At 46.8% G+C, this 23,357-nt stretch overlaps 3 protein-coding genes across 5 annotated transcripts in view; 1 reads left to right on the forward strand and 2 right to left on the reverse strand.

Moving 5' to 3' along the window:
• CDK20 (cyclin dependent kinase 20) overlaps positions 1–10,456 on the reverse strand; it is a 28,282-nt gene extending 17,826 nt beyond the window's left edge. Inside the window, exons 1-2 of one of the 2 annotated variants that reach the window (XM_081317935.1) lie at positions 10,358–10,456; positions 9,436–9,558 (exon numbers count right to left, since the gene is read on the reverse strand). The gene's annotated coding sequence lies outside the window, so the exon portion shown is untranslated. Of the gene's footprint in view, positions 1–8,056; positions 9,399–9,435; positions 9,559–10,357 lie in introns of those variants that run through there. The other variant, XM_081317936.1, reaches the window with a different exon arrangement.
• Positions 10,457–10,646: 190 nt separating this feature from the next.
• On the forward strand, positions 10,647–18,716 carry LOC308662300 (chemokine-like protein TAFA-1). 2 transcript variants are annotated; one of them, XR_014025161.1, is made up of 5 exons: positions 10,647–10,901; positions 11,412–11,552; positions 12,176–12,300; positions 12,496–12,569; positions 18,482–18,716. XR_014025161.1 is itself a non-coding variant. In XM_081317938.1 (4 exons), exons 1-4 carry the CDS (start codon positions 10,757–10,759, stop codon positions 12,511–12,513), a joined length of 429 nt encoding a protein of 142 aa, XP_081174064.1. In that variant the 5' UTR covers positions 10,647–10,756; the 3' UTR covers positions 12,514–12,621. The 2 variants fall into 2 exon arrangements, 1 of the variants encoding a protein (XP_081174064.1); XM_081317938.1 differs by lacking the exon at positions 18,482–18,716 and having other exon boundaries at positions 12,496–12,621.
• Positions 12,895–22,949, reverse strand: TIMM17B (translocase of inner mitochondrial membrane 17B). Its single transcript, XM_081317937.1, has 6 exons — positions 22,868–22,949; positions 20,097–20,196; positions 19,057–19,120; positions 15,376–15,504; positions 15,168–15,278; positions 12,895–14,146 (listed from the first exon to the last, which is right to left on the reverse strand). Exons 1-6 carry the CDS (start codon positions 22,891–22,893, stop codon positions 14,058–14,060), a joined length of 519 nt encoding a protein of 172 aa, XP_081174063.1. The 5' UTR covers positions 22,894–22,949; the 3' UTR covers positions 12,895–14,057.
• Between the last annotated feature and the right edge of the window lie 408 nt (positions 22,950–23,357).

A 23,357-nucleotide genomic window follows, 5' to 3' on the forward strand; every position in this document is an offset into this window, starting at 1 on the left:
TGCTGCAGCTGCCAAAAAAGCCAACACAGTGCTGCATTAACAGAGGGATAGAATCAAGATCACGTGAAGTGTTAATACCACTTTACAATGCCTTGATAAGGCCACACTTGGGAGTACTGCATCCAGTTTTGGTCACCACGATGTAAAAAAGATGTTGAGACTCTAGAAAGAGTACAGAGGAGAGCAACAAAGATGATTAGGGGACTGGAGGCTAAAACATATAGGGAATAGTTGCTGGAATTGGGTATGTGTAGTTTAACAAAGAGAAGGGTGAGGGGTGACATGATAGCAGTGTTCCAGTATCTCAGGGGCTGCCACAAAGAAGAGGGAGTCAAGCTATTCTCCAAAGCACCTGAAAGCAGGACAAGAAGCAACGAATGGAAACTAGGCAAGGAGAGAAGCAACCTAGAACTAAGGAGAAACTTCCTGAGTTAGAACAATTAACCAGTGGAACAACCTGCCTCCAGAAGCGGTGAATGCTCCAACACTGGAAGTTTTTAAGAAGAGACTGGCCAGCCACTTGTCTGAAATGGTATAGGGTTTCCTGCCTGAGCAGGGGGTTGGACTAGATGACCTCCAAGGTCCCTTCCAACTTCTTCTTCTTCTTCTTCTTCTTCTTCTTCTTCTTCTTATTATTATTATTATTATTATTATTATTATTATTATTATAGAAGGGGGGAAAGCATAACTGTATTCATAAGTCCAGTTAGAGACCAGAGGGATTCAGATACATTTTTCTACATGAGAGAAAGGACAAATCAGCATTCCCTCATTTCACCACCTGCTAGTTGAATCTTACTACAGTATTGACAATAGCACAAGCAGACATGTACGTTGTCTGTCAACCTCATCTCAGTTACTGTCTGTGGCTAATGATGGAATTGGTCCTGGGAAAAAGAAAACAATGGGATTTACTAGGACCCATCACTCTCCACCATTAATCTCTGCAATCTCAATCATACATATGTTAATTGTCTTTCAGATCTGCAAATTACAATGGGTAACTAACACTGAAAAGGAATAAGAAGAAAATATGCTAGTACCAGTCATGTAGTCCCAGGGTGGCGAAATTAAGATAAAGGCACTGAAATATTGGAAATTTCAGCTGTAGATTAATATCTACCACAGTATAACCACACCTTATTCCTGTGCAATTTTCATACACTGGAATACTGTCACGACGTCCTCTGCCAGGAAACAAAAGCACTTCAAAAGGAACGGGTAACAAGGTTTATTTCTTCTCCAAAGCAAACCGCGGTAAAGTCAGCGTTGAGGCACCTAGCCTCAACGCTCTTTTATCATGTTACCACACCCTAACCCCACCCCTTCAAAGCAAACCGGCATCCGCCCGCCTCCCCATAAACACCCCACCCATCACCGTGCATAGCCACCACCCATCGTGTGCACTGCTGCAGCCCGTCAAAGCCCCTCCCAGGTGAGTTCTGTCCTTCCGCTCCCTCGCGCGCCCCAGTCCGTGCTGGTGTTGCGGGCGTCAAACTCCCCCCGAGTCCAGTAACAGAGGGTGGCGAAATAGGCACAGCCACACCCCCCTCCACAGTCTGCTGGAGCGTGTCCAACGGTTCAGCCCATTGCTGCTCGGGCGCCATCCGCAGTCCAGCGTCGGCCAGCTGCTCGGCGGGAGTGCAGCGGCGCGCTCCGTGAAGTCCGGGCAAAGCCACGCCCCCTACATGGGCGTCCAGGGTCCGGGAAAGGTGCTGCCCGGGCGCGCCGATCAGCTGGGAAGCGGCTGGCCGCTCAGCGGGGCTGCGGCGGCATGCTGTGGCGGCAGACGAAGCCACGCCCGTCGATCGATTGCCCGGGGCCCGACGATCCGGAGTGGGTGCGCCGATCAGCTGGGCGCCGGCCAGCTGATCGGCGGAGCCGCGGCGCGCTCCGCGGTGCTCGGGCGAAGCCACGCCCATCTTCCCAGCGTCCAGCTGTTCGGCGGAGCCGCAGCGCGCCTCACAACGATCCGGAGGGGGTGCGGAGATCAGCTGGACGCCAGCCAGCTGATCGGCGGAGCTGCGGCGCGCTCCGCAATGTTTGGACGAGGCCACGCCCATTGCGGCAGGTTCCGGGGCCCGACGGTGGCAATGTCGAGGCCCGAGCGGGCGGCGGACCGGCGGGGCTTGACAGTCGGCTCCCCCTACCACCTGCCCTCCTGCAAGAGAAGAACAGCAAGACAGTTCACCGTGAAGACAAGCCGCCGAGCCCCCAGTGCTACCCCCCGGTTTGGACGGATGTGTTCGGTGAAAGGCCGTGACCAGACGATCTGCCTGGACATCCCCTTTCCACACCCATGAAGCGTCTGCCAACGGGTATCCTTTCCATAACACGAGATACTGTATCTGGCCCCTCCGTACCCGAGAGTCCAGGATTGCCTGTATCTCGTACCGATCCCCGTGAACAGGCCCCGGAGCGATCCCACTCGTCCTCCCTGTTATCTCCGTAGCGGGCTTTAGTAGGCTACTATGGAAGACGGGGTGGATCTTCCCTAGGAATGTGGGCAATCGTAAACGGACAGTCACGGGGTTGATTACCTGAACTACCTGGAAAGGGCCAAGGAACCTGGGACCTAGCTTCTTGCTCGGTACCCGTAAGCGCAAATATTTGGTGGACAGATACACCCACTCCCCGACCTTAGGGGTGGCGAAAGGCTCCCTTTTCCTGTCTGCCTGGTCCTTCACCCGTGCCTGAGCTTTCACCATCGCCTCCTTAGCAGTTTTCCAGACGGCCCCCATGTGGTGCATCCACTCCTCAGGCCCGGTGGGTGTCGCCGACCCCTGCCCACACTCCGGAACAGGGACAAAATCATATCCCGCCACCACCCGGTATGGTGTCAAACCCGTGCTGCTATGCACGGCGTTATTGTGGGCGACTTCCGCAAACACCAGGAGGTCTGCCCAGTCCGTTTGCTGGAACGACACATAGCTCCTGAGGAACCTTTCCACCGTGGCGTTGGCCCTTTCAGCGGCCCCGTTAGTGCTTGGGTGGTACCCGGAGCTGAGGCCCTGGGAGGAGCCGATGTGCCGTAGAAACTCTCGCCAGAACTGTGCTGTAAACTGGACCCCGCGGTCCGAAATAATCCGTCGGGGAACCCCGTGCAGCCGATAGACGTGAGTCATAAACAGTCGTGCCAACCGTTTGGCGGACGGCAGCCCCTTGCAGGGGACGAAGTGCGCCTGTCTGGAGAAAAGGTCGATGACCGTCCAGATTACCGAGTATCCTCTGCTGTCCGGCAACCCGACAATGAAGTCCATGGCGATGTCTTGCCATGGTCGTACGGGGTCTGAAACCGTCTGTAGCAGACCCAACGGCTTCCCGACACGGGGTTTTGCTGTGGCGCATACGTGGCATCCCCGGACGTGGTGTTCCATGTCCGCCTTCATGCACGGCCACCAAAATTGACGGCGTGCTAAGTGTAACGTTTTCAGGAAGCCGAAGTGACCGGCCTGCTTGGCGTCGTGACAACGGCGCAAAATGGCGGGGCGTAGTGCCTGAGGCACATACAGCTTATCCCCGTGCCAGGCCAAGCCATCGCGCATAGTCAGAAGTCCGGGATGCTCCTTCAGCCAGGTGTCTGTTGCTAAGGCCTCGCCCATGGCTCGGGACAAATCGTCCCCCACGCTGCAGACTGCCTGGGTCGCGCTCGGGGATGCACTAGGCGGGATGAGTTCTTGTATAACCGCTTCTCGTTTGGTGTCGTATTGCGGCAGCCGTGAGAGTGCGTCAGCAAGGAAGTTCCGCCCCCCCGGTACGTACTTCAGGACGAAATTAAAGCGCCGAAAAAAGAGAGCCCATCTGACGTGCTTGGGCGCCAGTTTCCTCGGGGACTGCAGCACCTCCAGGTTCTTGTGGTCTGTCCAGACCTCGAAGGGATGGACAGCCCCCTCCAGAAGATGTCGCCATGTCTCCAAGGCCGCGCGCACGGCGAACGCCTCCTTCTCCCAAATCGCCCATGAGCGTTCCGCCGAAGACAGTTTTTTGGAAGAGTAGGCACAGGGTTGCAGCACGCCCTCCGTGTTCCGTTGCAACAGCGCAGCCCCTACCGCGACATCACTGGCGTCGACTTGGACCACATACGGACGGTCGGGGTCGGGATGTACCAACACCGGCTCCTTAGCAAACAGGGCCTTCAACGTCTCAAACGCCCGTTGACACGTGGTGGTCCATGCCAGCTTCAACCCTGGACGTGGTTTCTCCCCGGAGTTCCGCGTCCGCAACAGGTCCGTCAGCGGCAGGGCTGTTGCTGCAAAACCTGGAATAAACTGGTGGTAAAAGTTCGCGAACCCCAGGAAACTCTGAAGCTGTCGCCGCGTCCGCGGCGCCTGCCATTGCAGGACGGCTTCCACTTTGCGAGGGTCCATTTCTATGCCGCTCGCCGACACGCGATACCCCAGATAATCCAGCCTCGTCTTGTGGAACTCGCACTTAGTGAGCTTCACATAGAGGCGGGCAGCCAGCAGCTTCCGAAGCACCTGGCGCATGAGGGCAACGTGCTCTTCCATAGTCTTAGTGTATATCAGAATGTCATCCAGGTACACTAACACCCCGCAGTACAGGTGCTTGTGAAGCACCTGGTTTATCATCTGCATAAAAACGGCTGGGGCCCCCTGGAGTCCGAACGGCATGACACGGAACTGGAAACTGCCCAGCGGACAGTTAAACGCCGTTTTCCACTCATCCCCAGCTCTGATCCGCACCCGGTAATACGCCTCCCGCAGGTCTAGCTTCGTGAAGATGCGTCCTGTCGACAGGTGTGCCAGAAGATCTTTCATGAGTGGCAGCGGATACAGATGTTCAACGCAGACCGCGTCGACGCCTCGGAAGTCAACACACAAGCGAAGCGTGCCATCCTTCTTCTCCCGAAACAGTATCGGCGCTGCTATCTTGGATAGGGCAGGTTGGATGAACCCCCTCGCGAGGTCTTTGTCGACGTAACGACGTAGCTCCTGCATCTCGCGAGGTGTTAGCGCGTACATGCGCGGTTTCGGCAGTTTTACGCCCGGCTCCAGCTCGATGGCACAATCCGTTGTTCGGTGGGGTGGCAGAGCGTCGCACTCTTTTTCGTCGAAAACCCCTGCTAGGTCGGCGTACACCTGTGGGAAGCAGGCTTCCGCCACCCCCTCTGCCCCTTGGACCCGCTCACCACCAGGCCGCTGCGCGAATGCAGGGGTAAGGCGGCCCGTGCCGCCTCCAAGATCGGCTATAAGGTGTTTCCGGTGCGATCAGCCGGGGCACCGAGTGGCCACTTGCCCCTTGCCGGCACCTCGTCCCGCCGCAGCAACCCCCGCCGGAAAAGGCCCTACCGCACGGAAGTCGCTGGAGCGAACAAGAGCAGCTCACCAGCTGGCATCCCTGATGACCATCCCTGATGACCACTGCAGCGATCGGCACAGAACCACCCGTGGCCAACGACCCAGAGCCCTACGAGAGCCTGGAGGAGGAGGAGGACCCTATGGTGAGTGACCCAGTGGTGCCCTTCACAGTACCGGTCGTACTCGTCAACCCACGTTCGGGACGTAGGGAGGCTTGCCCAGCACTGATCGACACAGGCAGCACCCGGTGCCTTATCAGCCAAGTGGTGGTTGCTCGACTGGAACAACGCTGACTTACTGTCACGACGTCCTCTGCCAGGAAACAAAAGCACTTCAAAAGGAACGGGTAACAAGGTTTATTTCTTCTCCAAAGCAAACCGCGGTAAAGTCAGCGTTGAGGCACCTAGCCTCAACGCTCTTTTATCATGTTACCACACCCTAACCCCACCCCTTCAAAGCAAACCGGCATCCGCCCGCCTCCCCATAAACACCCCACCCATCACCGTGCATAGCCACCACCCATCGTGTGCACTGCTGCAGCCCGTCAAAGCCCCTCCCAGGTGAGTTCTGTCCTTCCGCTCCCTCGCGCGCCCCAGTCCGTGCTGGTGTTGCGGGCGTCAAACTCCCCCCGAGTCCAGTAACAGAGGGTGGCGAAATAGGCACAGCCACACCCCCCTCCACAGTCTGCTGGAGCGTGTCCAACGGTTCAGCCCATTGCTGCTCGGGCGCCATCCGCAGTCCAGCGTCGGCCAGCTGCTCGGCGGGAGTGCAGCGGCGCGCTCCGTGAAGTCCGGGCAAAGCCACGCCCCCTACATGGGCGTCCGGGGTCCGGGAAAGGTGCTGCCCGGGCGCGCCGATCAGCTGGGAAGCGGCTGGCCGCTCAGCGGGGCTGCGGCGGCATGCTGTGGCGGCAGACGAAGCCACGCCCGTCGATCGATTGCCCGGGGCCCGACGATCCGGAGTGGGTGCGCCGATCAGCTGGGCGCCGGCCAGCTGATCGGCGGAGCCGCGGCGCGCTCCGCGGTGCTCGGGCGAAGCCACGCCCATCTTCCCAGCGTCCAGCTGTTCGGCGGAGCCGCGGCGCGCCTCACAACGATCCGGAGGGGGTGCGGAGATCAGCTGGACGCCAGCCAGCTGATCGGCGGAGCTGCGGCGCGCTCCGCAATGTTTGGACAAGGCCACGCCCATTGCGGCAGGTTCCGGGGCCCGACGGTGGCAATGTCGAGGCCCGAGCGGGCGGCGGACCGGCGGGGCTTGACAAATACACTTTAAAAAAAAACATAGCCCCTCATTGAACAGCAATAAAATATGTGTCACCAATCCTAGGACAGCAAAATAAGCATGACCCACCCTTCCTTCCTTCCTTCCTTCCTTGTCAAAGAGTTACAGAAATCTCTAGCTGCATCCTCTGTGGCTCCAACTTTTTTAACACTTCATCCCAAAGTGAGAAGCAGTGAAGGCAAAGAGAGAGAGACCATCAAAGCTGGCTCATATCCCAGCAAGAGCGGTGTCAGAAACAAAATCTGGAGGAGGCAACCAGGAGGGCTCTTTGGACAGAAAGCATAAAGGAGAAAAGCACAAAGAGGCCGTCTGGAGCTCTCCTACACAGACACATGTGTATACATATATCAGTCAAAGCAAAGCTGAAGAACAGGCAGACTCAAAATCTTGCACAGATACTGAGACATCTGCTGGGTTGCAGAAGGAGGGCTGGCAGCCAGAACTTTTGGTTCTGGCACCAAATCTGGCTAACAGAGCAGTGAATTACTAGATTGTAAGGAGGTTATGATCAGGGCAGATCAAAGCTGCCAGAACAGTGACTTTGTTTCCAGAACTCTGAGCACTCGGAACATTTTTCTCCATTTACAAAAAAACAACCACCAACAGAATTAATCTGAACAAAGAGGAGGATGCTTCCAGGCTCCATAGACCCTGCTGCCATGACTGGGACAGAGAGGTGAGAACCCTTCAGCACAAAGGGACAGGATTACAGGTAAGGAATAAGAATGGAGCCTGCGTGACTATTAAAGTTTGCTTAGGTAATGTTGTAGGTAATGATTTATGAGAGATGTGGCCACCAAATAATAAACTATCAATGTTTTATGGAATGAAATAGTCATTTTAAAAATGATTCAAATTCTCATGCAAAATTAAAAATCCATTTATCATTGTTCCTGACATAAACAGTAAAAGAATCCCACTTAAACTAAGTCTATAACATTTATCACTTACCTACTGTATTACATTATATGAAATTGCTCATTCTGTATTTCTGTCCACTTTTGCATTTCAACCCATCTAACGTGGGGGGGGGGGGTATTCGTGAGCACTGTGCGCAGAGTGTTTTGATGGACTGAAAAATTCAAACTGAATCTTTGGTATTCTCAATGCAGCGGGGCAAAGCTCCCAAATTAGGAATTAGTTCCTAATAGCAGGAGAAACACATTTTGAACTCTTTGGTATAAAATGTGTCACTAGCACATTTTAATCCCAAGAGTAACAAATCCAGGATTTTGATTTCATTTGCAAAGATGTACAAGGAGCCCTTCCTTTAAAAGTACTGCATTTCCATTTGATTAGGTGTTGCTTATTGTAACACTTGAAGTTACTAACCAATCAATACCTCTTTTTCTATTTTGGTATTCTAAATAATACAACCCATTATTAATATAGTCTCTTTTTTTAGCCTTTACTGTACAGCACACAGATGAGAGCGTAGAAGAGCTCAAAAAACTTACAGAAGATTATGAGAGCTAGATTACGAGAGCGGCAATTCTTGTTGTGTTAAACACTCGTCTCTGGAAGCAGATATTTTCTCTATACAGGCAGGTTTGAGAATTTGCTAATTAAGATACTGATTTAAATCAAACTGTGAAAGACGCTGTTCCCCTTCCCTTCTTGGTTTTTCCTTTGAAGAAAAGCAGTGTTCTCGTGACCTCCCAGTTCGATTCTTGCTCCAACAAGGGTACAAGAAAGCTCCATTGCAATAAAAGCAGCATAGATGTTATTCTTATTTACAGAGACTTTTAGCCACCATTTAGCAGAAAAATTTAAACATTTCTCTTAATATCATTTTACACAGCATGATGTTTTTATGGGTTAGGTTTAATACTACATCATTTGTAGTTCTAGGGACCAAGTATAATTCTTTGTCGGTAAATTTAAATTTAACACACAAATAGTCCGTCACAGAAGGGACTGCCTGTGAAGGCTCCTAGATTGGGGCTGAAAGGTGAAAGCGGAAGCGGTATGCTCCATCCCAGATTTGGGGTAGACCAGGTTGCCCTGATAGACCGGTCTCACCAGAAAACACTTGACCAAGTATAACATCATCCTTTCCTACTAGAGAGTTTTTGAACAGAGCTACCTTGGAGGACTCAACTGACTTAATGGCTACATTACACCATAAACCAGTCTTGGCATCTTAATCTACAGTGCTTTTCACAGTTAAGCTGTTTGACTTGATCAAATGTGAAGACATGCTTTTGGTAAGCAGCCTTCTCTTGTGAAATAACCAAGAATTACTTGGGCTGGGTCTAATAAAGATGGAATTATTAGACTGGAATTTATATTTCTATCTTAGATACTATTATATACATTGCTGAATTTTTCCAGGATTCAATTTCATTGGGTGATGTCTGGTTCTAGTATTTTGGGAAGGGGAAAATTGTTTCTCCTTTTTCACTTTTACCATGTATAGTTTTCTACACTTCTGTCATGTCCCCTCTTATTTGCCTTCTTTCTAGATTAAAAATCCCCCATTCTAGCCTTTCCTCATAATGGCTCCAGGCCTTGATCATCTTAATTGCCCTCCTCTGAAGCTTCTCCAGCTCCATTGTATCCTTTCTGAGGTGTGACAACAAAAATGCACACATTATTCCAGATTGTCACACAAATTATTTATGTAAGGACATTATATATTATTCCTAACATGCTATTGCTTTTTTTTTTCAGAAGCACAGTGTTGACATATTCATTGAACTATTTACCATTAACTCTCAAGATCTCTTTCATTATCAGTCAATGCTATGATCCCATTAGCGTGTACAAATTTTGATGTGTTCTAGATGGGGTTGAACTATTTTTTTAACATCTTATTCCCTCAAGGTGCACTTACTTGTGTTCTTCTGGAAGGCCAAGAGTGTGGGGTGAACCTCACCCCCAGCAGGAAAATAGGGCGTGAGCCAGCAGAAAACATGCTTCCTTGTTGCTTTTTCAAGAAATAGCACAGGTCATCTAGCTGGAAAAATGGGTTTTTTTATATTATGAGTAATCATGCGTTTAGATCAGGCCTCTAAGTTTGCAGTTCAACTTATGGAAACAAATTTGACGTAATTGGAAGGACAATTTCCTTCCCCCATAGGATGCCTGCTGAATAACTGGGAATTAATCATGTAGACCAGAAGACAATTCTAGATAAACTGGAGATCCACCTCTTAATAATTCCAAGTTACTGTACTATCAGATATCACTTTTCCAACAGAAAATCCCCAAAGCACAAGATCTGTAGATATGCTGAAAAATGAGAAGTCTTCTTCCTCAGTCATGCCACAGAATGAATGAATACATTAACATTGACCCATAGTGCATCACAAAACCATTTGCATCCAAACTCTTCACTAACAAATCATACCGGTAGTCGACTTACAACTTAGCGACTTAGTTTGAAGTTACAACTGCACTGAAGTGACTTATGACCATTTTTCACACTTACGATCACTGCAGCATCCCCCATGGTCACGTGATTTACATTTGGATACTTGACAACTGACTCACAATCATGACAGTTGCAGTGTCTCGGGGTCACGTGATCACCTTTTACAACCTTCTGACAAGCAGAGTCAGTGGGGAAACAAAGATTCACTTAACAGCTATGTTACTAATTTAACAAGAAAAGTCGTAAAACTCACTTAATACATTTCTCATTTAGCAACATAAATTTTGGGCTCAACTGCGGTTGTAAGTTGGACTACCTGTACTTTTATTTGTAAAAATCGACACCTGAATGTATCTGTTTCTCTTGTTGAAAATAAACTTACTCAACTGTTGTTGTAGTGGGGTTGTTCTGGTTTTCCAAATAGATTCTGCCCTCTTACATTCTAGGCTCGACAAACAACAAACTCCTTTGAAACAAGTGTTGCTGCTGGTTGAACCTGCTCAAGCGCTGACTCAAAACTAAGGTACTGATTCAGGTCAGTAAGGTAAATCCAAAGCAATATTTTGTTTGAACTTGCAGCATAGAAAGCAGAGTCAAATAGCCTTCAAGCAATTCCTGATCAGTACTGGGCTGCAAATTGTATGTTAGCATAACCTTTCAAAAGTGTGAAAGTCAAGGAATGTTAAAGCTAAGATTAAATAAGAAGTAGCAGGTAAAACAGGATTCCATTTTCCTTTCCCCGTCTCTCTATGCAATCTCATCCTTCTTTTGCAGATCTATCATGATGTGTCACCCCTTTCCAGCATTCCTAATGGTTTCCATCATTCTTACGCAGCCAGGATCTTTTGCTCAAGAGTTTCCCATTCAGAGTCAACATCATGATCAATATTGGTACCAGACAGCAGTAGATCAAATCCCAATGATCAGTGAGTTCCTTCTGTTCTGGGAAAGAGGAGGGGGTTGAGTATCCGAGCCTTCATTTTGGAAAACTTTTGAGTTTATTGTCTTTTCCCCAACTTATCTGATCGGATAATAGTTTTTGCATTTCCTGTTAACATCACTGTTTGAGCACCTCCAGTTGTTTCTACACCCAAATAGAATTACTGTATACTTCAGTTCTTAAAAGTGTGAAGGCGAGTCTTCCAGACAGCATAGTGCTCCCAAAGTATCACAGGACAAAGCCTCTCCATCCAAATGATACCAAATTTGGCAATGCAGATAACAACTTCAAGTAACTATCATCCAGATGCATTCCAATTTGCTTGCAGTTGTCACATCACAAGAGGTAAAGTAGTGGATATGTGTGCATCTGTAGAAGCTGACACCAGATTAGAACCTTTACTCTTCTATGTTAGAAAAAAAAAGGTGCAGCAGACAAAAAATCCTCAGTGCTGCTTCCTCCTCCAATCTTCCCTCTCAACTGCTCCCCACCGCAGATGGGGGCACCTGCAAAGTGATTGCTATCAAACGCTGCTGCAACCGCAACCATATTGAGGAACGGTCCCAAACTATCCAGTGCTCCTGTCTCCAAGGCAAAGTGGCTGGGACAACCCGTGGCAAACCTTCCTGTGTGGATAGTAAGTACTAGGAGCCAAGTTCTTTCTTCCTCCTACCTAACCCCAAGTGGCAGGAAAACCCAAGTGGATATAAGGAGAACCAAGAATCTAAGCAGTAAGAATCCTAGAAAGAGATTAAAACATGGATTCAAAATAAAGAAACCCCCCCCACACACACACACACACCAAACATGCATAAACGGACGTTGATGAGGATAGCTTGGCAAGTAGACTGAACTAGACAAGATGATTAAAGGGTTTGATAGTTGTAGCTTATTAGATCGACTGTATGCATGTTCTATATTGGCTCTTTCAAGCCAGATATAAGTAGGGGTTATGGCAGTCTTAAACTCCTCGGATAGCATTAGTAATTTATTGTGCTAAAACTTCCATGATAAAGCAGGCTATTTGATTCAAGCAGGGCAGAGACAAGTTAGCTTGCATTGCTTCAGCGTGGAATTCAAGTCCCATCTGTCCCTGCTCAATAACCTCTTGATGCCAAGAGGCCCAGAGAGACTAGAGGCACACTCTATCTTGACCACAAACCTACTGAATTGCCATATCCACACTGGGCAAGCTATGAACGTCAATAAAGACCATGGGCTTTAAAGAGGGATGGTAACAAATGTCTCTCTATTCTACAGCCTCCATTGTGACAGGGAAGTGGTGGTGTGATATGCAGCCCTGCCAGGCTGAAGAGGAGTGCAAAGCATTGCCTGACAACTCAGGCTGGATGTGCTCATTAGGAAACCGTGTTAAAACCACCAAGGTAAGGTCTCTCACAACCCTGGCAAAAGACGTGTCTACACAGGATGCCACGACTCTTCCAGTAAACGTCTATCTAGTCTTAAGTATTGCAAAGCTTTTCTCTTCCTTTCTCTTCCTTTCTTTCTTTAAAACCACTGTACAAGTAGTGGAGGAGATTTAATTTCCATTTAACAATTTATCCTGGCTTCTTTTTCAGATCCATCCCAGGAAATAAAGTCTGCTTTAATGAAAAACCCACCTCTGAAGAGGCCATGGCAGATTTCAAATACTGTAATTATCATCAACTTCATGATGAATGCTGGGGGTATGCAAACCTTTTGTCCACTGGGGAAGACAAAACATCATAATGCTGGCTCCGCTGTGACGTTGCAGGGGACACTGCTTCTCTTTATTAAAGGAAACAGAATCAAAGATATTTCCTTAAAAGAAGGAAGACTTAGCCCTATTTTTTTCTTAGAAAACAGTGGAGCAAGTTGGTTCAAATGTTTCTAAAGCTTCTTGTGCATGACTGCTGGGACATTTCCTATATAACTATCAGTTTTGTCAAACGGATAATTAAATTCTAGAAAACATGCAAAAAAGCCAGTTTTGTAATATAATACAGTCTTTCTTTACAATGATATTGAAATACAAATTGCCACACCATTAAGAGATCTTCAAGCTGGACAAAACGGACTACTAGGTATGTAAAACTTTGATCCTATCTTAATAGGCCTTTTGAATTCTGAACTGAGGTTCTTAGCCCACAAAGGCCAAATGTATAAAACTGGAACTAAAATTATATTGCCACGTTAGAGGTGGCTTGGCAGGGGAAGGAGGAGTAATGTCAATTTAGATACCCAAAGAGCTTTGGATTGTTTAGTATCTATAACTAGAGCACTATTTCAATATCCTAGATGGCTTTCTGGGCAACTAAGAGACTGAAGCACACTCTCTGTTCTGCCAGTCTGTCCTGGTATAGTTCTTCTGAAGATGGAACTGACACATTTTATTGGAATGAAACTTAATTCCAAGGGAGACCGACCCAGCCTTTTAAGGTGAATCAAGGCCACAAACCCTGCTTTGATCCACCATCATTCCCTCTTCATTGTTGTTGTTTTAAAACTTAAGCAACCAGCAACAACAGTATTATTAAATGAAAGGAAGGGGTGAAAATTCAAGGTAGCAGCATCTCTTATTCTGGCTCAACAGCACACGGGGATCCGACCTACAATGAAGAAACCTATCACAGGATATCATCACTGCTAGAGTGGCAGAGTTTCCCCTTGCTACAATAACTCTTTCATCCAAGGTCTGGGAAAACACATTGTTTGTTTACAGATTTTTAAAAGATAAAAGGAGTTCCCATCAAATAGAGAAAATTGGAGGAGTCCTTCCGTCAGAAAGTCAGGAAAACAGCCCTTTAAAATTTGCCATAGTCAATTAATTGTAATTGTGCACCCCAATTCTTCAGGCAAATATCATCCTAGGATTCCAAGTTCTCCTGATAAGCGTTGGTTCTGTCATTGTATGGAATTAATCCTTGGGCACCTCCTTTCAGCACTGCAAGCTTCTTAATCCCTCATAGAGGTAGATATTATACAGCTCAAACCCCCAACCATGTTTTCCTTGCCCCTCCCCTCCGCCAAACTTAAAAGTTAACTCTAAGAACCAAATCCCCTCCACGCTTTGCTTGCACTCTTGGGTGAATGCCTTATTTTCAAGGGGGAAAATCTTGCCCGATTCTAAAAATAGAAGTGATCCAGGTCCCACACTGGCTCACTGATATTGTCCGTAGCCTGCAAATCCTGTAGGTGGTGAACCCTCTTTGGGAGGCAGTTGACTAGGATCTTCTCCAAAGGGATTAGCTAAGAAGAAAAGAAGGACCCATTAGTGATACATGAAAATATAGGACTACTATTATTCATGATAAGGAGCAGCAGAGGAAAAGTTTCTGAAGCAGAAGTAACAACGGTGAAGCCAGGAGGAAAGAAGGCGAGCATTTAAGGGAGAAGTGATTCATTAAATTAAGTGAAAAATCTCAACTTTGACTATTAGAAAATTCAAGAGAGGTTGAAATGTCAATCTGTAAATAAAGAGGAGGAGGGTGCCAGACAGCATGGGAAGAAGTGTAACTCTGGAAAACATTTATAGAACCATTCGCAAACGCCATTGTCATAACAAATTGTGTTAAAATACAGGAGATGGAGGGGATAGGCATGTGGCATGCTTCCTGCCCATAGAGGCACCAAGACCTGAGATAAAAACAGGGAGAGATATGGAAATCAGGAAGAGACACTTCTTGCACTTTGGGTAACTGCAAAGAAACATTATCTTTTGAAGGGGGGGGGGACTAGAAAAACCAAAACCTCTTTCACCACAAAGTGGAACTGACTTCACCCACTTCCCCCAGCTTCTAGCGCCAACTGGTTCATAGGATTCTCACTAAATTGTATCGTTACAAGGTGACAGAGAAGGGCAAGCGCATTAATATCTAGCTCTTTGGATTTTGAACTACATTTCTCTCGCTATTGATAATGCTGGCTGAGGCTGCTGGGAATTTATTTTTCAAATTTATATAGCCACCCATTTCACTAATCAAGTGACTCTGGGAGGGAGGGCTGCAGGTCCTCTACGCATAAGTAGTAGTATGAAAAAGTATGAAAAGAAGTAGCATGAAAGAGTACTCCAAATATATTTCCCAGGATGTAATGGAGACTTCTAGCCCTCCAGATATTATTACATTTCAATTCCAGCATTCCTGGAATCAAGGGAAACAATGAAAAGGAACTAGGATTTTTCTTGCAACTACATTTGGAGGTCCACAGCTCCCCCAAATCTAAATCCCCCCTCCTTCTGGGACCTTTTATTCTCAGAATCATAACTTACGGTTTTGGAACTGCTGTGCTGTGTATCTTGTCAACAAAATCCCCACACCTTCTATCAGGGCAAGCAAGATGCCTCCCATCATAGCAGAGCCTACCATGGCCAATGGCCCACCTAAACGAAAAAGCAGTTAGTAAGCCCCAAGCAAGCAATCAGAGTGTGATGATAAATGGGTGGTGCATATTTGGCAGAGCTAAGAAACACCACTTACTGCGTGATGCTAATACAGCCCCAGTGAGTGCCCCACTGGTAATGGAATTCCAAGGATCTTCTTTACCTCGCATCTTCACCAGACCACAGTCAATGGTGGAAAAAAGCCCACCCCACACCGCAAAGCTCCCTGGGAAGAGAGAGAGAGAAAAAGCCTTTGGAATAATCAGTTGGATGCTGACTTGTTCATAACTTGCATCGGAAAAACCCATTGTCTGATACTAAGCAATTTTATTATAAATACTTGTTTGATGCACATGGAAACTGGATCAAAATACGCCAGAATCTTAAAAGTTATTGCCAAAGATACTGAGCTTCTCAAAACTGGGCAACAATTCAGATTCTACTTTCTGAGCAACTGATTTTCAAATTTATTACCTGAACCTTGAAAGAGAGAAACAACTCTTTGCCTTTTTAGAGCATCTGCAATCTCAAATGTTGTGTCAATTTCTTGAAAATAGAACTCTATGAATAAACAACTTAAGCAGGAAAGCCTAAAAAATTGAGATGACTTAGATTGATTTTTTATTCTGTTTACATTGGTATTTTTAAACATGTGATCTCATTCTACAAACTGCTACACAAGTATAGGATTCATGATAGCTTACTATAAGTAAGGACCCAGATTGTTGGGGGCAATAAGCTGACTTTGTAATAATGCCGCTTGGGGGGGGGGGGGGGGGCGAAAGCCCTAATAAGCAGGCATATACATAGAATGAAGGCTACTGCTAAGCACATTGATTTGTGCTTTAAATTGTAAGCCGCCCTGAGTCTTCGGAGAAGGGCGGGATATAAATGGGATTTTAAAAAAAGTAAATAGATCTCATAGCAGCTTACTGAAAGTAATGGTCTCATAGATGCAAGTAATCAAGTCGTGAGATTGCAATTTGGGTGCTTGGCAACCAGCTCAGATTTAAGACAGATTACAGTATCGTGCAGTCACATGATCACTTAACTCAGTAATTCACTAATAACCACCATAAACATTGTTGCAAAATAGGGTCCAACTTGACTTACAACCACAACGTATGACAGAAATTCCAGTCCTAATTGTGGTAGTTAGTGGAGGACTACCTGTAATATGAACTTAAAAATTACTATTACGGGTAATCCTCAAAGTAAAATGGATTGCTAAGCTTGTAAGCCGCCATGAGTCTTCGGAGAAGGGCGGGATATAAATGGAATTAAAAATAAAAAAAATAAAAAAATTGGGACCAAGGTTGCTATTGCAAAATGATGTGGTTGTAAAACATGATGTCAAGTGACCACATCACTTAGCAATGGCAATCCAGGCCAATCCCAGTTGTCATCATAGCCCCAAGACACATGGTCACTAAGTGAGAAGTTAAGGGAGCCCCAGGTAAGGAACGTGGGCTGGCACAGTGGGGTGGGGTGCCTTGGGAGGCTTGGCACAGGCAATGGATGAATTGGGAGGGGGTGTGTGTTGTAGTGCAGCACAAACTTATAAAGGCTAGGGAAAGAGGGTGTAAGGTATGTGCATGTGTGTGAGCACGGGGAGGGTGGGGAAGGAGAGTGATGGCGAGTACAAGCGAACAGAGGGCACGGTGGTTGGGGAGGGACTTATTTGAGCAACCTGTGACCTTCCCTGCCAGTTTCCCCATTGACTTTGTTTATAGGAAGCTGGCAGAGAAGGTCAGCAACAGTGGTCCCGTGACTGCAGAATGCTGTAACTTGTCATAAAGTGTGAAATGGTTGCCAAGCATGTAAATTTTGTTCATGTGACTATTGCAACAGCTGGAACTTCAATAATAATAATAACAACAACAATAATGAAGTAGTAGTAGTAGTAGTTGGAAGGGACCTTGGAGGTCATCTAGTCCAACCCCCTGCTCAGGCAGGAAACCCTATACCAGTGATGGCGAACCTTTTAGAGACCGAGTGCCCAAACTGCAACCCAAAACCCACTTATGTATTGTCGGGTGCTGGGTGGGCGTGGCCCATTGTGTGGGCGTGGCCCATTGTGTGGGCATGGCTGAGGTGGTAACGGCAAACTGGGTGTGACTAAAAAGTTCAATCAATTAATTCCAACTTTGCAAGATCTTTTTTTTCCCCGCGAGAAGTTGAAATTGATTGATTGAACCTTTTTTTGGTTTTTTGCACACGGCGGCGGAGGCCTAAAGAGAAAAGATTTTATAAAACTCAGCTGAAGGCCTAGGACTGGGGTGACGGCGCGCATGCCCATAGAGAGGGCTCTGCGTGCCACCTGTGGCACGCATGCCATAGGTTCACCACCACAGCCATATACCATTTCAGACAAATGGCTGTCCAGTCTCTTCTTAAAAACTTCCAGTGTTGTAGCATTCACAGCTTCTGGAGGCAGGTTGTTCCACTGGTAGGAAGTTTCTCCTTAGTTCTAGTTTGCTTCTCTCCTTGATTAGTTTCCATCTGTTGCTTCTTTTCCTGCCTTCGGGCGCTTTGGATAATAGTTTGCCTACCTCTTCCTTGTGGCAACCCATGAGATATATTCCTTTGGACAAAGGTATATTCCTTTGTCCAGTGCCATCGTAATTTCAAACAGTTGCAGAGTGAATAATCCTAACTCGAGGTCTATCGTTACTTGCTTTACTCAAATTATTTATAGGACTGCAGTGAAAGACCAGCCTTCCCCATTCTGATGCCTACCAGATACGCTGGATGTCCACATCCGATGTATCAAGCTAGTATAGCTATGCTAGAAATTCTACAAACTGGTCTAACACATCTGAAGGCCACCAAGCTGGAGAAGTTTTCAGCAAGTAAATATACTGCTCAAAAAAAATAAAGGGAACACTTAAACAACACAATGTACTGTATTTAATAGTAGGATGTCTTATCTTGTGTTCCCTTTATTTTTTTGAGCAGTATATTTTTCAATTAATTCCCACTTTCCACTCCTTGGAGTGTTTATTTTTAAAAATACATATCAGGATTGGGAAAGAACTCCAACCAAGCACTCCATTCTCTTCAGAATAATATGTAAGTTGTATAGGAGTTCAAACGCATCCAAACACATTCTGGGCTAAGTGAAGCCACCCATTCCCTGCCTGGTATCCTCTCTTTTCTCCGTCTTTTTGCCAACTTCTTCTTCTCTTTCTTCCTCATCATAGGCTGGGCAGACAAATCTTACATGATGGCTTGCTGAGACATATGAAACCAGGGTAATGGCTGAAGGACACCCCCCCCAAATTGGATTAACTGATTCCAAAATGCAAGGTCCATGCCTGTGACGTTTAATTTTTCTTCATCTGAACCATCAAAAAGTACTATGTCTGAAAGAGGTGATCCATGTCTAGAAGACTATGAAGTTCTTTATGCTGCAGAAGATTCACTTCCAGAAATGAATAAACCATTTCTCTCAAATTCTAAGATCAGCTTGTTATGAAGCACCAGAACATTCTGGAAATAGACTACACAATTTTGCATATCTCTATCCCAAATTTATATTCTCCCCTTTTTCCCCCAGACACTTAAATCTTACTGTAGGTCAAGCTGAAGCAGACTGATCCAATGTCACTCCTCTGTTTCAACTGTGTCAGAACTTGATTCTGGTTCTCCCTGATCTTTATTCAAAACATTAACCACTAACCAACCCCTCCTTGATAACAAACTCCTACTACTTTAATCTGCTGGCGTATGTATATCCTATGACACCCATTTCCCCCTGCCAAGCCCCTCATCTTACCTCCAATCTGTGGTGCTCTGACTCTGATAGCATTGATGCTGCCTCTGAATCGATGCCTGACACCCTGATTTTTTTTAAAAAAGAAGCAGAAACCCTTTTGGTTAACCAATTCCATACTTAAAGAGGGCTCATAATTCAAGCAATGCACACAGAACACACATTTTAGGATTTGGTACTTTGCAAAGAAAAATAAATATCTGAACTTCTCTCATTATAGTCAGACTAGTATCTTTCAGAAGTATTGAATACAAGTGCCATCATCCCGAAAACTCAGGCAGATGAGAATTGTAACCCCAATCCTGTAGAGCAGGGGTGTCAAACTCAATTTCATTGAGGGCCGCATCAGCATTGCGGGTGCCCTCAAGGGGCCGGGTGGGTATGGCCAGGGTGGGCGTGGCCTACTGGGTGGGTGTGGCTACAGTGCGTATGGCCTACTGGGTGGGCATGGCCAGCTCTACATCGTTCGCATCAAGGGTGCCTATGGGGGCCTGGGCAGGAGTAGGACAGATCTGAGGGTCTCTGGCAGAAGGAGGGTCTCTGGGCCAGGGCCAAGGCAGTGGGGGCCGTTCCCTCACTGTTTCCAGGGTAGCTTTGCGGGCCACATGAAACCACTTCGCGGGCCAGATCTGGCCCCCGGGCCTTGTGTTTGACATGTCTGCTGTAGAGGGTATCAAGCTGAGAAAAATAATACTATATTTATGAAACAGGTTTACCAATAATCAAACAATAACAACTGAAATTAAGAATGGATGATCAGAGAAATTCCATGCTCAATCAATAATAAGTAACAAGAGTGCAGAGCAGTAAAGAGGCATATGGATGCAAACAATAGCCATTTTTTCATATTGTTAAATCATAAAGCAAAATATTATAAATTAAATCCCAGCGCTGCCTCTAAATTTATTGTAGCAAATGTCATTGAAACAAGATTTTTGACTCCACACTCCATTTCCTCATTACAATACTTGCTTCTTAAAGGGAGCAAAACATAATAAAATAAAATGAAATAAAAGATTAAAAATAAAATATGTAGAACTCACCACTGGAGCATTGCGAAAGCCTTTGACTGCTTGAAAAACACCCCCGCCAATCATTCCCATCGTAAACGCGCCACCACAGTCATCCACAATCCGCCAGGGGCTGTCAGATAGAAACAAGTTAGTGTAGGCTCTTCACATAGGAAGCTCTGTTATGCTAAGAATTTGTGTTTAATTACATACTAAAAGTATTTAAATTTAATTTTTCTGAAGTATTGTACTACCTCAATGTGATTCTGGTATGTATTACTGATGCTTTAATGTAACTAATGAAAATTGTTGAGACTGGCAGCCAATAATTGAGCTCCTTTTCAAAGCACATATACATGCACAAACAAGTTATCAACAATTTACCAGCCTACGTGTAGACACATACACCAGCTTGGGAAAAAGTATAGAATAGTTGCAACAGAATATCACATACATAGAGAGCCCAGATGCTAGTGTATTAAGCTGCTGCCCATACAGTAGTAGTTCCCTCTCAAAAACCTCACTCCCTTGACATCCAATTCATGTGAATTCTCTACTTTTATTTATATTTACAAATATCCATGCATTACATTTCATCTCAAATGTATTAAAATACATTTTTACTTATTTGTTTACATGTAGTTTCTAAAATAAAACTATCACAGACAAAAATATTTCAAACAAGTTTTAATCGTAAGGATTGCAGAAATTACAGGAGGCTGAAAGCACTCTACACGTGATAGTTACCTGATAGAGATATTGACCCACACAAGTGTTTCCTAAACATTTCAGTATATGTTGAAATGCAGCCACAAACATAAAATGTCTCTCTGAATAAAAGACAACTGGGTTGTTAACAACACCAAATACAGGTGGTCCTCGACTTACGACAATTGAGCCCAAAATTTCTGTTGTTAAGTGAGACATTTGTTAAAAGCCAATGTTGCCCCATTTTAGGACCCTTCATGCCACAGTTGTTAAGTGAATCACTGCAATTAGGTTAGTAACACTGTTAAGTGCATCTGGCTTCCCCATTGATTTTGCTCATTGGAAAGTTGCAATTACATGATCCAGGGACACTGCAACAGTCATAAATATGAGTCAATTGCCAAGTGTCTGAATTTTGATCATGTGACCATGGGGATGCTGCAATGGTTCTCAATGTGAGAAACGGTCATAAGTCACTTTTTTCAATGCTGTTGTAACTCCAGAACTACCTGTATAGTTATAACAGCATCCACTTAATCTGCACGTTCCTAATTGACTGATTACATAGACATGTGGGCAGTGGTGGGATGCAAATATGTGAACAACCGTTTCTCTGTGTGGATGCCCCTTCTGGAAGTCCATTCTGGGCCTGGGCAACAAAACATTAGCTACCGGTTTTGCCGAAGTGGTGCGAACTGGCTAAATCCCACCACTGCACGTGGGCTAATAAGTGAAGATGCTCAAGCAGTTTTTGGCAGCGGTTTGCTCTCCAAACTTGCTTCTTTCAATTTAGTTTCTGAACATTACACGACCAGATTAGGTAACATCATCAGCAGGATATTCTTGTCCCATTTTCCTTAGCTTATAGGAAAATAGAAGAAAATCCTGCTGATGATGTTACCAAGTCCGGTAACGAAACATTCGAAACTAAATCGAAAGAAACAAGCTTGGAGGAGCAAACCACTGCCGTCTAAAAGGCGAGCTACAAATATTTTCTATTCTTTCAAAATGCTCCAGTAGTACCCCAACAGCCATCCCACAGCACTCCACACCCGAAGACAGCAATAAAATAAAAAGAGAGCGGGCGGAGAGATGGGTCATGGGGCAAGGAAACCCGAGGATACACATGCCCACTGTTCGATAACATTCACTGGGTGACCCTTGGAGCTATTCCTCCTGCCCAAGAGTTGTGCTAAAACCTGAAAAAGCCGGCTGGTTCCTCTGTGACTTTTTACGCGACGCTTCCGAAAGCGGCGTTCTGCCCTTGCTTGCTTTTGTGACTTTCTAGGAGAGGGGAGCAAGAAGAGGGGAGCAAGCATATTCTAAGTATATCAATATAAATAAGCCTGTAAGTCAGACATGTCAAACACAAGGCCTGGGGGCCGGATCCGGCCCACGAAGTGGTTTCATGCGGCCCGCGAAGCCATCCTGGAAACAGTGAGGGAACGGCCCCCACTGCCTTGGCCCTGGCCCAGAGACCCTCCTTCTGCCAGAGACCCCCAGATCTGTCCCACTCCTGACCAGGACCCCATAGGCACCCTTGATGTGAACGATGTAGAGCTGGCCATGCCCACCCAGTAGGCCATACGCACTCTAGCCACGCCCACCCAGCAGGCCACGCCCACCCGGCCCCCTGAGGGCAACCGCAGTGCTGACGCGGCCCTCAATGAAATTGAGTTTGACACCCCTGCTGTAAGTGCTACGGCTATTCTAGCAAAAGCCAAGGTGGCGAGCGAGGCGCCAGTACAGGCTTTGGGCTGCAGGGTTAAATTCCGTCTGAAAAATTAATTCCCTGCACGGAGATGGGAGGGAATCCGATGGTTTTCTCCGCTGACCTTGAGCTACCTCACAGGGCTGTTGTGAGGGATACAAAATGGGACCGGGAAAGGAGCAGCTGAGGAACAAGAAGAAGAAGAAGAAAGGAGGGGCGAACTGAAAGGAGCCCCGAACTACGGCCGGCTGGGAGGGCCTCCCTCCCCAAACGTCGTTTTTCACCCGCGGCCTCGAAGGAGCTGAAGCCCGCCAGCAAAAGGTGCCACACGCTCGCTCGCTTACGAAGCCGCCCCCGCCGAGGCAGCCCCCACCCCCTCGGTTACCAAGGTTCCCGGGCATATTCCTCCATTGCTCCCGGTCTTCAGCTCGACGGCTCACGCGAAAAGGAAAGACGCCTCCGAGCGATATCACGTGACCAACGCCTATTGGCCGGCCGGGTGCACGTGGCGAAGAGTCGAACGCATTCGGGCTTCGGAAAAAATAACCGAAAGTAGCCTACGTCACTCGCTCCTTGGTCCCAGAAGTGGGAAAGCGGGGGGGGGGGGGTCGAAGGGGGCGTGGTTTTCAAATGCTCTGATTGACACCTAATTAACCCAAGAGAGGGAGGAGTTACATCACAGAGCCGAGCTAACGAACGATCGCGTTGAGGTGCCGCTCTTATTAAACCGTAGCTTCCCGCCTTCGTGTTTGTCTCCTCGGCCGATGAAGAGACGAAGGGCGGGGTCAAACGATGCGGTCGGTCTGTATTTCGTCACTACCGGAGGAACAAGCCGGCTCTAATAGGCTAAGAGGGCGCCGACGAGGGTGGGCCCA

Source organism: Vipera berus, assembly GCF_964194415.1.
Source record: "Vipera berus genome assembly, chromosome: 2".
NCBI classification, from domain to species: domain Eukaryota; kingdom Metazoa; phylum Chordata; class Lepidosauria; order Squamata; family Viperidae; genus Vipera; species Vipera berus.